Source organism: Oratosquilla oratoria, chromosome 36 (assembly GCF_046742065.1).
Source record: "Oratosquilla oratoria isolate Oo_2021 chromosome 36, ASM4674206v1, whole genome shotgun sequence".
Lineage (NCBI taxonomy): Eukaryota > Metazoa > Arthropoda > Malacostraca > Stomatopoda > Squillidae > Oratosquilla > Oratosquilla oratoria.
This window is the reverse complement of record NC_134812.1, coordinates 32,793,435-32,805,457: the sequence shown is the minus strand read 5'-3', so window position 1 is coordinate 32,805,457 and position 12,023 is coordinate 32,793,435. Positions and strand designations below refer to the sequence as shown.

Here is a 12,023-nt window from a genome sequence, read left to right as displayed (position 1 = left end):
CAGTGTCATGCACAAGCAACAAACTGGCTCACCTTCCACTTCCCTCCATTCTTGTTCACATTGCCAAATCCATGCCTACCATCCTCACATTTACCTCCTCCACTAACCTTATTATATATACATTGAACAACCCTAGTGACATTACATAACCCTGGCACAGACTCCACCTTCACATCAAACCACTCTTTCCATTTCTGACCCTGACAAAAGCTCTACTTCTCATGAAACCTTTGACAGTCCTCAACAGACTTCACCCTATCCCATGCATCTGCAACATAGGAATGCATGGAGAGACTGTAAATGGATATATGAATGATGTGGCCCACAGGGATGTTTCCTGCATCTGCTAAATGTTTTTTTGAGATCCATGGAAGGGGATGGGGTGTTACCATATGAAGCTGTGGGGGTAAGCCAGCTTCAGCTGTTGTTGTTGTTGTTGTTGTCGTTCCCTAGACTGTCTGTCCGAGCAGTCCCGTCTCCCCAAGGAAGGCCACAGCCGAAACTGGGTTTTCCCACAAATCCTTTATAGAGTGTATGTTGTGTTGTTTGCGTGCATGAAGCTGGAGCTGCAACGTCTACGTCGTGGGACCACCCCCCAACCCCAAGAGTTGGGGGCCAATCAGCAGCAACTACCCCTGGCCATCAGCTCTACGCAGCTTCAGCTGTTGGGACCTATGGCAGATGAATGTGTCTTGCTGCACTATGTCTGATCCATGATGTCAAGTCACCCTTCAGTTTTAAGGTGTTGAGATGGAGAGATAGTGTGGATCTTTTCCTGTTAGTGTATACTTTAACTTCACTCCACCTTTTCCTGCTACACTTGCACCCAAGTATCTAAAACTATCCACTTCCTCCAGTCGCTCTCCCTTAATGTTCACTTCCAGTCTACTGCCACTTTCACCCCTTGTACATCTCATCACCTTACTTTTACCCACATTTATCTTCAGCTTCCTTCTATCACATACTCTCCCAAACTCTGCCACCAGCTTCCTCAATCCCTCCTCCAATCCTGCCACAAGCGCAGTGTCATCCGCAAACAACAGCTGGCTCACCTCCCACTTTTCTCCATTTTCTTTAACCATCTCCAATCCCTGACCCACTACCCTTGCATTCACCTCTCGCACCACCCCATCCATGTATAAGTTGAACAGCCAGGGCGACATAACACATCCTTGACGAAGCCCCACCTTTACCTCAAACCACTCACTCTCTCTCTTTCCAATCCTGACACAAGCTCTACTACTCTCATAAAAACTCTTGACAGCTCCCAAAAGCTTTCCTCCTATCCCATAAATCTGCATAACCTCCCACAGATAGAGTGAGAAATGAGGAGGTGAGGAGGAGAACAGGGGTGAAAAAGGAACTGGGAGATAGGGTTGATGAAAGAATATTAGGATGGTTTGGACACATGGAAAGAATGAGTGAAGAAAGACTAGTAAAAGAGGTATGGAAGGCAGATGTGGAGGGAGTGAACATGAGGGGACGTCCTAGGATGAGGTGGATGGATGGGGTGAAGGGGGCTTTGGGGAAGAGGGGAATGTCTGTTGAGGAAGGAAGGGAGAGGACGGAAGACAGAGATGAGTGGAGAATGGTTGTATATGGATGATGTTATGATTGCATGAGGAGGAATGGGCAGGGGGGTGGGGGGTGAGGTAGTATGTGTGAGCAAATTTTGACACAGCCCAAAGGGATTTCTCCCCGTCCTCTCCTTATATGCAAGGGGGTACGGAGAGGGGGGGTCGCCGATTAAATGAAGCGGCCTTGCTGTGGATGTGCTGTGTCTTGCGACACTGCTTCTGACCCAGGGCGGTGGGCAAGGTGCAGGGATGACCCATCATCCAGGAGGTGCTCAGATGAGAGGGAGGGTGGGAGGGGTGTGGAGTGTATTTGGGGATGAAATGGGTGGGAGTGTTTTTATGCCTTTCCCTTTTTGGCTACCTCCCTTGAAAGGGGGAAAAAGCCTTGGTATATGTATGTATGTATGTATACTTTAACTCAGCAAACCCTTATAAGAGGTCTATAGCCTTTGTAATATATGTAAATATGTACTCTGATGACCCAGTTAACATATCGGTAAAGACCGAGCTTACTGAGAGAGTTGAAATTATAGAGGGGAGAATAATGGATGGGAAGTGGAGAGGGGAAAAAGACATAGGACTTACTTAAGGAGGTTCTGAAAGCCCTTGGCATCTTCATGGATTGTGTGCACCTTCTTGTCAGGGTTGGCCATGGGGCCCTGAAACAGTGCTCGGAAGTATTCATTGTCAGCAGCCAAGACCCAGGAGTGAGCTGGCACGCGCTCTCTCTGCGACCCCTCACCCACTAGTAGAATGATATCACTGCCAGCCTCATTTTCATACAGGGAATAGGATCTGAAAGAAAAATTTCCTTTAGTATGTATGTAAACAACTCAAAAATATTTACAAAAATTTATAGTAGTACCTGTATAAATCTATTACTGTAAGAATAAATTCTGGTACTTAATACTTGCCTCTAATTATATTATTATCATTTTTTTTTTCTTTTTTTTTTAAGGCTATGTCACTAATGGGAACCATCACTAATAGTAGCTGCCATTGATAGTCAACTGAGTTGTTACTGTATGTGGCTTACAGCTTTCATCAGAACACTAAAATATCTCTTAGAAATGTTGGGGTAGTCATTGACATATTTTTATTTCTTTTATTCTTTAACAGTTATAATATTATTGAACAGACTTTACTGAAATGCAATATAAAAATTGGTTGTCAGTCAATTAACATCCATGTAATTTTTAAAATATTGCAGCACATTTCGTTGAAAATTTTCCCCCAGTTGCTAAAGCTCATGCTTCACAGGAAACACCAGACATGAATTTACTCACTTCTATCTATATAACAACAAAATTGTAAATACCTAAAATCACATACAGCCAAGTCCAGTGAGACTGCAAACATGTCAAATTAAACTAATACGTTAATTAATATCCGAGGTGAGATTAACAATGGCTCTCAATTAAAAACATTCTATAATAGTTAATGCTAATTAAATCCTAGTACCCACTGATCAATCCTCTTATAAATAGTTATGAAGAAATACACTGTCAGTCCATCAGACATCTACTGAAGTCTGTGTTTGTGAACTGGCATTCCTTGCTTGTCCTTACCGTCTTTTCAGGAGATGAAGAGACAAGTGAACCCACTTACAGGGCCCCATGACTGTATAGTAGACATGCTTCTGCATTGTTAGCAAGGATGAAATGTGACCTTTCACTGTTTTCACATGGCTCTTGTGCATTGCTATGCCAAGTTTATTTCATGTCTCTGTCTTTTAGTTTTATGTTCTCTCTTAGTTTCCACAGCTTTACTTTATGTTACATTTGTGGCCCAGGATATGAGCTCAGTTTTTTCATTCTTTGGCATTTGATTCATGAGTGTGTTTGGTTTAATTTAATGTCTCACTTAAATTTTTCTTATCCAGGTCTATAATAGTTCTTCAGGCACTTGTTCTATGTTAATCAAATATGACAACATAAGAATTTTCTGTTGGGGAGGAAAGGTACTGATAAGATTATTTTTTCCTATTTTGTATTCACTTTCTTATAATATGTATTTCTGAAATTTTGTCAAAACACCATCACCCAAAGGCTGTAAGACATGCCATAAATATTCTAAAAATTGCCACTCTTCATGTGCAAGATACAGATAATTACCTTGTATTACAAGGTGGGAGGGAGTGAAGGAGGAATGGGAATGTTTACAGAAAGGAGTCAAAAAAGGTGGTCAAAGATGGTGTGTGGGACAAGGAGGATGGGAGGAAATAGAAATAAAGGTAGTGAGTGGTGGGATGATGAAGCAAAGAAGGTTGTAAAAAAAAATGAGCATTCACAGATTGGTTGCAAAATAGCACAAGATAATCATGAGAGATACAAAGAAAAGAGAAGAGAAATAAAGCATAGGATAAAAGAGACCAAATGTGAAATGGGGTAAGAGAATGACAGAAAATTTTGAAAGTAATAAAAGACATTTTGGAAGGAAATTAAGAGAGGAAGTGGAGGCTAATCAAGTAGAGAAGAAAAAGTAAAAGATGCAGATGGAGAAATGAAAATGGAAGAGACAGCAATAAGAGGAAGATGGTCACAGTATTTTAGGGAGTTGCTATTTGTGAAGGAAGATAGGGAGGGAAAGACAGTTGCAGTGGGAAGCACTAAGAGAATGACAATGATGAATGAAGAAAATGGAGGAGAAATAAGGGAAGATGAGGTGAAAGTGGTTATCAAAATGATAAGAGGTAAGGCACCTGGGTTAGATGGGTGTTATGCAGTGACTAAAAAAGGGAGATAGTGATGGTGGACTGGCTGGTGAGGTTGTTTAATGTATGTCTAAAAGAGGGTAGAGTGCTAGGGGACTAGAGTGTCTGTATAGTTCTGCTTTACAAGGGAAAAAAAAGGACAATGTGAGTGTAGTAGTTTCAGAGGGATTAGTTTGTAGAGTGTAGCTCAGAAGGCTTAAGGGAGGGTTTTGATTGAGAGGATTAGAAGAGGAACAGGGGGAGTAATTGGTGAGAGTTTAGGACAGGTAGGGGTTGTGTGGATCAGATTTTTGTGGTAAGGCAGATATATGAGAAAGCTTTAGGAAAAGGTAAGCATGTTTTTGAGCCTTATGGATGAGTGAAGAACAATTAGTAAAAGAGGTGTGGAAGGCAGAGGTGAAAGGAGTGAATATGAGGGGGCGACCAAGGGTGAGATGGATGGATGGGGTAAAAGGGGCATTAGGAAAAAGGGGAATGTCTCTTGAGGAAGGAAAGGAGAAAACAGAAGATAGGGGTGAGTGGAGAATGGCTGTGTATGAATGATGCTGTGATGCATGGAAGAGGGTGGGTGGGTGAGTGGGGTGAGGGAATATGAGTGAATATTTTGATGCAGCCCAAAGGGATTTCTCCCCATCTTCTCTTTTTCTACATGAGGAGATGGAGAGGTGGAGGGTCACCTATTAAATTAAGTGGCCTTACTGTGGATGTGCTGTGTCCTGCTGCATTGCTTCTGACCCAGTGCAACGGGTGAGATGCAGGGATGACCCATCATCCAGGAGGAGTCAAGAAATGAGGGAAGGAGGGGTGGTGAATGGGAGTGGAGTAGGTGGGGATGAAATGGGTGGGAATGGATTTATGCAGGGATGAAATGGGTTAGAATGGATTTATGCCTTTGATTTTGGCTACCTTCCTTGCAAGGGGGGAAAGGCACTTGGTATATGTATTATCTTAGTGCATATGGGACCAACAATATGCACGTGGTGGTCCTACAAGATTAACACTGAAGCTGCCCGTTTCCCTAACCTGTCAAGCCCCACACCTCCATTAGGAGGTGCAGCCCTGAGAGCTGACATATGGTCTTTGCGCTGGGCCCAAGATATCTATCCACTTCAACTGTTTTTCTTTTTCTGTGACGTGAATAAGAACATATTGGTAGTATTCTTATCTCCTTTCCACCTGTCCATAATGATCTCCTTTTACAAGGCTATGAGTATCCCAACCAACAGAACACCTCATCTTACACTACCCCACATTAATAATCCCTAGACACAGGATTACCTGAGTGACCTATGCCCTCCCCCCCCTGGTGGCCGTTGATGGTTACGTGGGGACCGTGGGTCTCCCAAGAGAGACCTGGGGCAACGGACTGATTGACTGATCTCCCAAACAATTACATTGTCCAAACGGCCCCGATTGGTTATTGCAGGAGACCCGCGGCCCCTAGGAAACTGGCCTCGGCCATCGGTTCATTCCAGAAGTCACTCAGTGATGAGATGTAGTCATTTGTTGAATATGTTGAGGAGGAGCTGTCTGTGGGGAGTTCGCTCGATTTTAAAATTATGTAAAGAGTTGGTGTATGACAATTTCCTTTTTTGGTCTCTTTATGTTTAGATTAATTTACAACTACCAGGTAATGCCTCGTGCGTTTTCACACGAACTTGAAAAATAATTAAATGAAAATTATGAGAAACCTGAAACAATAAACTGTTACTATTTCGAAATTCGATCGCATAACAACCGTTTTTCATCACGAAGCCAGTCCTAGTAGATATAGATACAGGGCCATATTTTACCAGCATATACATCTACACGCGAGGAACACCACGTGTGCAAGTACATGTATCTACATAAGCATATCTGTAGCAGTCATTGCAGGAACCGTGACCGTCCGTGTTTATTGGTTGGCACTCCCAGTCGTTCAACGCCTAAGTATGTTTACATTACGATCTCGACATTCGAATCTGGGATGCGCGCGCATGCGCTCACGTCCGCATCATCATGATAACGTTGGTATTCCTCAGACTCAGGAAATGAAAAATATCAGTGAACCAGTTTGGACTCTTAAGAAGTTTTTTAATTTGTCGTAAGTGTTCATTCCAGCGTTTTATAACCATCCATGAATTAACCCCAGCTATTCGTGTATCCGGGGCTGCCGCTAAAAGCCTTCTGATGTAAGAATTTTTAAATAATTCTAATCCCATAATAAGACTCGTTTAGATTGATTGAGGGTGATACTTTCGTTAAGATGCTCGGAAGAAGATTAATGTAAAAGATGTGGAATGTATGCCCCTGAATACATACTGGAATGGATGAAGGAATTCCTGTATCATGAAAACGGTAGAAGGATGAGATGGAGTGGAGTGGAGTGATGTTTGTAGTTTTTAACATTCACTGACCTGATGGGTGGAATAAACTGGCTCATTCACAGATTCGCTGACAAAGCCAAGATCATGAAGTGTAAATAGTGAAAAAAATTAAACTGTTACAGGAAGGTCTAGAGATCTAGACAGTACTAATGTAACCAAGAGATGAAGTTTAAATTAAACCTAAAGAAAGTGGAAACGGTTATAAGTACGACGAAGCCGCCATGGAGTTTATACTTAGTAAAATGAAACGACCAATGAAACAAAGGAAGAAAGGGTCGGAGATAAATATCGGCAGTACTTTCCCCTTGGCTTGTGACATACCAGCCTCGACAGAAACGCGCGCGGTACGTCGTCGTCTCTTTGAATTTCGCAGAGATTTGAACATTCCCCTTCGCCCCCATGTTTCCCTGAGGGTGGAGGATAGGGTGTAGGTACCGGGGACAGACCACGTGGAAAATCGTCACCCCAGACTTCGACAGGGTGACAATTCTTCATTTGGGCTATCCTAGGGTGACAATTCTTCCATGTGGGTTATCCTGGGTTTACGATTCTTCGGTTGTATAAGTTGATGACAATAAGCACAACCCTCATTCAACCTAACCTAATTTTTTATTCTACTCTTGATATTCGGCTTACTGTGGTGACAATTCTTCACGTGACCCCTGGGGACTCCATGTTTGTTTAAATTTTTACATTATATATATACATACATACATATATATATATATATATATATATAGATATATATATATGCAAAGTATACAACTTGGAAAAAGAAACTAACGAAGCAGAGCGCTTTCGTATAATACATATTTTTGCACTGAAGGTGTAATATACGAAAGCGCTCTGCTTTGTTAGTTTCTTTTTACAAATGTTCTACTTTACATAAGTGAACACACGTACCCGTGTTCTTATATATATATATATATATATATATATATATATATGTATATATATATATATATATCATACATCGTTGACACGGTAGGTCTACGATTCTGACAAGGCGAGTATTGTTGCATTGCTTCTGACCCGGACAGTGGACGGAGAATAGGGGGTGACCCTTCATGCAAGAAGAGCTATGAAGGAAGTGAAACAAACGAGCGCGGGATAGGTACTTACAGGGCTATACCACTGTGGCCTCTGGTAGCCCTACCCCTCCTCTTTTCCCTTGGGCTGTGAGAAAGACTGTATTCTCGAAAGGATTGGAATTGGAAAAGAAAAGGTTCAGATTGGCTGTATTAGATATTAAACTTTATTGACGAGTTAAACACCATATGAGGACGGAGCCTTTATTTTGTACAAATAAAGGCTCCGTCCTCATGTGGTGTTTAACTCGTCAATCTTGTCGGCAACTGCCACTTTCATGAAAATTAAAATTTATATTTGTTATTGGCTTATTTTCGGTTAAGCGCACTGAGATTAAGGAAAAAAGAAAGAAAATGCGTTATTCATCGAAATATGGTTACTACACGGCAACTATTCAGTAAAATCAGTGGAGCAATTCAAAACGATAATAGCAAAGGTGCATATTGGGGTAGACAGTATTATACAGGAATATGAAAAAAAACACCCAAAACTACAGGCATAATGTGAATTTGAATAAGTTTCAGTCTCACACGGTCGTAAAATACACCTAAAACATCTTGCATCGTCTAAATCAAAGGAAGAGGTACATCCATAAACGCGATACAGACAGACGCCGTGTTGCAAGGCTTGCTGGGAAGGGTCGGCTATCCTTGCTGCCTTCACCAGCTATCCTTACTGGAAGACACAAGTCACACGGGACACACTAAGACACCGTGAAAAAAATGACCACTTTCACGGCATTATCTGATACCGGTGGGCTCATGAAAACCCCTGAGATGAAGTTAATTAAGCCCAAATGTGTAAAACCCTCGAGGCGTGTGCCCAGGCTCCCGTCTTCAGGATTACTTCTTCGCCAAGCCTGCCTCGTATATTTTTCTTTCCGATCTTATCGTCATCTCAACATCGTCACGCGCACGTGACTCCTGCCGCTCTTGTCGATTTTATGGAAAAGAGCTTTTCTGAGCCTGGTTGATGGATGTACTTGACGTGGCATCAAAAGGCGATTCAAAGAAAACGGAGGAGGAAGGAGGGGGAGACTGGCGTGAACCGGCCTGTCACGTATGAGTATGCATTCCCGAGGAGTAAATGCGACCTCATTATTCCAGACGAGTTTTTGTTGTTATGCAAACCCACAGATAAACCTATAATCTGTTCGTTGACAAGATAATGGAACCTGAGCTCCTGCACATGCTGAAAAAAGGAGGAAAATACCGAAATGCAAAATTACAGAATGTCCAGCCAAGCAAAAAACATCCCCTAAGCTGGAGAATATCTAGTAAAATCGTTTGGCGATAGACAAAATAAACAAGTAAGAATGGGATATTCTTCGGTAAATAAAAAAAAACGTTCCACTCATAAACAACATTTTCTAAATATACAGCGAGTATTTTTCTTATCAAATTACGAAAATTTGTATTGCGGTATGTAGTACAAATGTGAAATCCTACGGACTTCCGGCGTATAAGAGAAAAGGAGGAAGAGGTAAGGATATATATAAATATAAATTCAAACGCATAGGGCACCCCTACATCAGAACTTGAGTGAACAAGGCCAGCAAGAGGAACCCAGATGACCATAAGCATCCGGTGAGGGGACAATATGCATCTTTGATGGGGAATTAATTACATACATTCTCTAAAGTTCTGTCCTTGATCCTAATATCAAACACACAAATAAAAATACCCTTGCTTTGCACGCAATATACCTTTCTGTAGGCTGTCTTATAAAATAATAATTAAAAATAAATAAAAAATATAAATAGGATTCCAGTAATGAAAATTATCCTGATTGTATGATGTCAATTCCAATCTAGAATTATACAAACCACCCGCAGCCCCATAACAGTTGGCAACGGTTCTTGGGCCCTCCCATTGATCTCTCTAAGAGGAAAATAGTCTGTGTTGTATATAGTATAGGACTGTCACTGGCTTTTAATCTTAGGACGAGATCAGTCGCCGGTTGCTAGCTCTCGAGAGGAGAAGGAAATTGAGATGGAGACGAGGGCGTTAACGGATGTTGGAGACAGACGACAGGGAGATGCCTCTCTCTCACGTCCGTCTTGTAGGACAGTCACTTGCAATTTCTCGTCGCTGTTCCCAGCGCTGAAGGTCGGATTACCAGAGCTGAATCCAGAAGAAAACTCTGGTGGATTGTATAGTTCACTTCTAGGCAGAATTTTCCTTCGACATACTGGAATTACAATTTGCGAATTTGACCAAGAAAATGTCGACGTACTCAGAAGAAAAAAGCAAGTGAGGAGTCTTCACGTGGAATCCAAGACGGATTTGAAAAAAAAAAATGCATGCGTGCTCGCGTGTATTTTCTTAGTTGTAACTTACGGGAAGGGGTACGCTCGTGTGTCCCGTCCCTATATCTCGCTATATCTAAATTTGCTCTTAAATTCTTGTATTGTTTTTGCACACACTATTGTTTCGTCTAGTATGTTCCATACATCAACCATTCTGTGGTGGATGTATGGAACGTGTGTGTGTGTTTGCGTGCACCTAGTTGCGTGCTAAAAGGTTGCCAAGTTTTAAATATCCAATCATTGGACCTTGCGTTCAACCTACCCCAACTCCTTGGAAATCTTCTGACAACCTTATGCTTGCACATGAAATTATACCTCACTTGGTGGGTCCACTTTAGTTCCCATTGTGCAGACCTGTCTTTGGACATACCCACATATACACGTATATGTACTGACGTCACACACACACGCACAGTATCGCTGCGCTGGGAGTCGTTACCCCAACTCTCGTGGGCGGGGAGTTGGGTGTCTGTATGCGTGGAAGGTCACATTATTACCCATAGATCGGTCATATATGAGCTCTGAGCTCTCTTCCGGGAGGGAAATAGCTGACGATCCAAGACCATGGTGAATCACACACACACACACACACACACACACACAACAATCTCACTAGGACTCGGACGTCAGAGCCCATCTTGCGAAGAGTGCATTTCATCCCTACTGTTGCTGCTGGGGTTGAATCTAGCTCACAAGACCGTTACTCTCACTGTATACATATTTTCGGACCAAATCCACCGAAAAGGTCACAGAGAACCGAATAAAATAGTCTGTTTGTATCCTTTATAAAAGGGACAAGTGCCCTCCTGTTCAGGCATTTGGTAGTGAACCCCAATAAATTGATCTTTATTTTTTGTTTTTTATCTTGGAACACATGCACTCCCACGTCCCACATCCTGTAGGACCCACCTTTACCCCTCATGCCAAGATAGCAGTGCTGCATCGCAAATAAGCAGGATTTAGAACTGCAATGTAACAATGTTATTCAAACAAGCACGAGTCTGCTAATCAACAGGAAATGATCATGGGAAGGAAAGTTAATTTTCGCCATGAAAATGCATACATTCATACATACATGAATATATACATCACAGGCTACAAGTACAACCATCCCATGAACCACGTCTGTGCTAGCCCATAACGAGAAATTAAGTTTCTCAACCTCTTGTTTACCACAAGCTGGTAGCACCAAGCAGCACACTAAATGAAAGGCGCCTTACCCCCATCCCCCCAACCACTCCTTGCTCGATCGCCCCCGTGGCCTGGTGGGAGTTGGGGGGCATTGGGGAGGTTCGCGGGGGGGGGGGGATCATGCTCACAAGAAAGGGCCAGTAAGGAATGTGCAAGGCGGATCGAAGAGGAACAGTGATGTTGCCGAGATTTGTGTGTGTACATGTACACACGCGCACACACACACAAACTCAGTTCGTAAAGACGGGCAACAAATATTCCTTAATAAATGTTGAGCAAGTTTTTTTTTCTGTAGACTCGATCTTTTATGCAGCTTTCTTCAGTAAGAGTCGAAATAAAATATTACCGCATTTCATTATGGTATATTACGACGCTTCGCTCTGCTTGGAGCAATTCCAAATACAGGATAATTAACAAGAAGTAGAATATACCCATCGCTACCGAACAGGACAACGTTAAAACACGTGGCGCTGCGAAAAAACGGAGACGTTGGGGAGGAGTGCGTACGAGCGACGTCGGACAAGAAACTAACACTCCAGAGCTGTTTGTTTCTGGCCCCCACGTGTGTGTGTGTGTGTGTGTGTGTGTGTGTGTGTGTGTGTGTGCGTGTGTATGCAGAATGATCACTAAAAACACGTGATCCAAAACTTTTTGTTGGTAACCACAAAGGAGATAAGAAACAGTAATTCCCAAACGCTTTCGAGTTATTCACATCTTCAGGGGAATATAGATAACATTAGTAGTACAATAAGGTTTATAAAACAAGAAAACACTACGAA

General features: G+C 42.3%; 2 protein-coding genes across 2 annotated transcripts in view; one reads left to right on the top strand and one right to left on the bottom strand.

The window, feature by feature from the left end:
• LOC143019213 (uncharacterized) overlaps positions 1–12,023 on the top strand; it is a 275,380-nt gene that overhangs the window by 23,108 nt on the left and 240,249 nt on the right. The gene's annotated exons all lie outside the window — the stretch shown is intronic.
• Positions 1–12,023, bottom strand: part of LOC143018938 (uncharacterized) — a 157,782-nt gene that overhangs the window by 8,820 nt on the left and 136,939 nt on the right. The window contains exon 3 of the mRNA XM_076174536.1: positions 2,163–2,372. Coding sequence (XP_076030651.1) covers positions 2,163–2,372 — 210 coding nt within the window. The remainder of the gene's footprint in view (positions 1–2,162; positions 2,373–12,023) is intronic.